The 3744-nt window shown below is 41.2% G+C and overlaps 1 protein-coding gene across 6 annotated transcripts; it reads right to left on the bottom strand.

The window, feature by feature from the left end:
• Positions 1–1109: 1109 nt before the first annotated feature.
• Positions 1110–3411, bottom strand: LOC102796881 (SUN domain-containing protein 2-like). Of its 6 annotated transcripts, XM_006793890.3 has the most exons (10): positions 3309–3406; positions 3023–3217; positions 2807–2897; positions 2525–2679; positions 2367–2422; positions 2116–2251; positions 1903–2030; positions 1628–1801; positions 1443–1532; positions 1110–1250 (listed from the first exon to the last, which is right to left on the bottom strand). In XM_006793890.3, exons 3-10 carry the CDS (start codon positions 2893–2895, stop codon positions 1125–1127), a joined length of 954 nt encoding a protein of 317 aa, XP_006793953.2. In that variant the 5' UTR covers positions 2896–2897; positions 3023–3217; positions 3309–3406; the 3' UTR covers positions 1110–1124. The 6 variants fall into 6 exon arrangements, with proteins under 6 accessions (XP_006793953.2, XP_006793954.2, XP_006793952.2 ...); XM_006793891.3 differs by lacking the exon at positions 3023–3217 and having other exon boundaries at positions 3309–3411; XM_006793889.3 differs by having other exon boundaries at positions 2807–3217; positions 3309–3410.
• Positions 3412–3744: the final 333 nt, after the last annotated feature.

Here is a 3744-nt window from a genome sequence, read left to right as displayed (position 1 = left end):
GCTTTTTTCGTCGTCCTTACCGGCTCCCCTTTTCTTCTTGGACTGTGCAGGCTTTCTAATATATCCCACTTCTGACACCATGTAGGTTTGCTTATAATAATCAGTCCGCTGTAATTGTATGCCAGGCGTTTTATTAGCAGCCAACATGAACGTCTGTACACTCGTAACAGGAAGTACACATAACCCCCAGAGAGAACCACAGCGACACCTGCTGGAACTCTCCGTAACAGCAGCAACAGGAGGCAGTATGGACAAACATAACATTGCTGTTATCTACATCCAGAAAATCTTATGTACGCAAACACGTGTTGCAACTTCTTATCTTGTGCGCGTTTTTTATTTTGACAGCGAATGCGCACCTGCGGACCACTTATGTGCAACCCTGGTTATATAGCTTGTCATATTGCAGCCACAGAAATTCTTTTGTCCATGAAACCATAAAGCTGCACTTTCTTTTTGCCTTATAGTCTGATTTGTCATAACTTTTCCATTTTGTGGTCACTTCTTCACCCTGACCTGTCTTATTTGGCTCAGCAGAACTAAAATATATATCCTGCTGCTTTTACACACACACTCACATAACGCTCAGCGATTCTCTGCGCGATCAACCTCTCACATGTTTAAGCTTGCTGCGGGAGATTTCACTTGTCATGTTTGCATAGTAAGCTAACAATTGATAAGACGATGTCAGAGGAATTGGTGCGCAAATTATCGTCACTCACCAATCAGTGCTGTCGCTCTCTATACACAGTTCGCGCGATTGCAAAGTGAAAGCAAAAAACAAGCGCAAATTCAAACGCGATTTCAATATGTCACATATTGACAGTGGCTCACCGATGCCAATGACATAATTACCCAGCTACATTTCCGAAAGAATGCAAAAGCATTGACATATATTTTTCCTTCCTACGATAGCCCGACGGGCAGGGCAGAGATAGATTCTGGTAGCCCGACTGGAAAAATCGCTAGCTCCGGGACGTCGGGCTAGCGATTTTACGAGCCCTGAAAAGGTACAAATTACAAGGGTACAAATCAGTACCCACAGTTTAGGGTACAGAACGGTACCTTAGAGGGTACCACCCCAATGACAAGCCATTGTACCCCTATAGGTACATTTCTGTACTTTAATTTCTGAGTGTGCATGGTAGTTTGCCATGAACTCTAAAACTGTAGATACACGAGTACTGGGAGTTGCCCCAGTTGTCATGAATCCGTAGTGTCACGTACTTCACCACACTGATGTTAGATTCCTGTGAGACAAGAAAGATAAATAACAGTTAGTTGAATAAAACCTCTGTGACTGTTAAAAAGGTGACAAGATGGTAAATCAGAGATATTATCACTGATACAAGAGGATATAGGGGATAATCTACAATTATTATTTTCTAAAAAGTTGGTGAAAAAAGTGGATGTGCATATGAACAATGGCACAGTGGACTCACAGCTATCTTAAATGTTTGAAGCGGCCCTCCCTTTGGGTCATATTGAAAGGTACCCAGATAAATGACTGGATCCTCAGCATGTTGGTTTCCCTGAGACACAAAGAGATGCATATCAAGTTTTTCTATAACATACTGTAATGTATGCAAAAGTTCAATTGTGTGGTACTGAGGAATCTGTGACTTACAAATACTGAAAACTTCCTGGGCGCACTTGACACGGTCAGATAAGGAGATATCATCTGTGGTATGTGCCCCAGTGACACGTGGCTGATGGTGATGTATTGGGCCAGTTCAATTGAAACCTGTCCCTGGCTACCACCAAACGCCCAGCACTGACCCGGAAGCATTGGTGCCCGACCCTAAAGAGGGGAACCAAAAGGAAAATAGAGTTGAGTAAAGGGCAAAGCGGTCGGACTATTATATCATGACATATTTGCTCTGTGGAATACATTTTTTTTACCTCAAGAAGAATTCTTGGGCTCATGCATGGTTGCTGGTTGGGACCAATCAACGTGAAACCAAAGATTCGTAGCACCGGTTTATCAGGGGGATAGCTTTCTGACGTCTTATCGTAAATTATTCTAGCTCCTATAGATAAAAAACAGTGAGAAAGAAATTCCAATACAACAACATTTTTTTGGGACCTAACTGACAGTTTGAGTTTCTGACTTACCGAGTGACTCCAGGGCAAAATTTGGCATCCTGTCTGCCACCGGAACTAGAAAGTCGATCTTCTCTTTCAGACTGGCCAGTTCACTTTGAAGCTCCTCGAGTTGTTTCCAAACATGTTTGGAGCTTGTAGTGAATATCTATAATTGTAAAAAGAATTTGTTTATATTTAATGTAAACACCTTTACAATATTACTTTCTGTTCAGGATTGTTTTCCTTTTTTTGTTCTTCTAAACTGCATAAGTACGCCATACCTTTGTCATGATGACAGAGGGGATGCCAGTGAAAACTGACAGACTGAAGAGTAGACCTGGTGGATGAAGAGAAATCATGTGATAAGACGTTAATTCAAAAGAAAATCACATATTGCTACTGGAGAGGATGCAATGGTTTGTGGAAAGGGATCATTTACCAAAAGAGAAGAGCAGAAAGATGAGGAGAAATGTTTTTCTTTTTGTTGAGCCACATCCAGGCTCCACGTCACTTGTGCAAATGTTATGCTCCAAGTCATGTTCAAAGTGACATTCTTCGCCGTTTCGGAAATGAAATCGATGCCTTTTGAAAACTCTGAATGAAATAAAACCAAATGAGAACAAAAGTCTGCTTGAGAACTGCTGACTGTTTAGTGAAAGCATACATGACATGGGTGTATACACACGTTTGACAGCAAAAAAATATGCATACAAACACTTACCGATACAGTCTCTCCTTATAGGAGATGACTGGTTCGCCGGTGCTATTATAATAGCCATTAGACTGTAACCGACTGCTTCTTCTCAGCATAGCTGTGAAAGACAAATATGGGAAGATTTTTTTTAAAATACAAATATAAAACATATATTGTGCAACAAAATTTTACAGACCTTGTTGCCTTCTTTGGGAAATCATATTTTAAAGATTTGGTACTTACTTTCACCAAATAATCAGTAAATAAACTCAGATAAACGGGATTCGTTGCAGTTGCTGTCCTATCGAGACTTCTTGCTGCTAAATTAATCTTGCAGATTCGAATTTTTGACGTCATACGAAATGCTTTGCTCTTTCCCATCTTATGACGTACACGTATTCCAAGCGCATGCGCACAGAAGGTAAACAACTCCGCTAACTGTAGGTACAGTATCTGGGTTGGGTTGAAATGCTCTTCAAATGTTCCAGCTTTAATCTCTCTTATGTTGACATGATTCGACACTACTTACCATTAAGCTGCGTACACTCTGGAAGCTATTTGGTCCTCGCGCATCGCTATGCAGCTGCCAGCCGGTCCCATGTGGATGTCCGAGGCTCCGGTTGCCTAGGTGACCATTTGTTTACGAGCAGGACAGAAGAAAAAAGTTGGAATAAATTGCGATGAGCTGTGAAATCAATTTAGTTTCCTCTTTTTTCCATGTTTGTCGGTAATGCAGAACCCTTGTGAGGCAGATCTCTTTTGTTTGTGTTATACGTTACACATTTTTAAAGGCTCGTGGAGTCTGATAACAACTCCAACAACCAGAGTGCTCATACCTCTCGCATTACTCAACTGCAGCAATTCAGTGGTTTGCATATTGTCATGGGGTGTGTGAATGGGGCTCAGGCGAATGAGAATTCATATCAGCCACTAAGAAATGCTTGTTCTTTTATGCATATGTTCTC

This window comes from Neolamprologus brichardi, chromosome 1, assembly GCF_056152115.1.
Source record: "Neolamprologus brichardi isolate AB-2024 chromosome 1, ASM5615211v1, whole genome shotgun sequence".
Taxonomy (NCBI): Eukaryota; Metazoa; Chordata; class Actinopteri; order Cichliformes; family Cichlidae; genus Neolamprologus; species Neolamprologus brichardi.
This window is presented reverse-complemented; position numbering and strand designations above follow the sequence as displayed.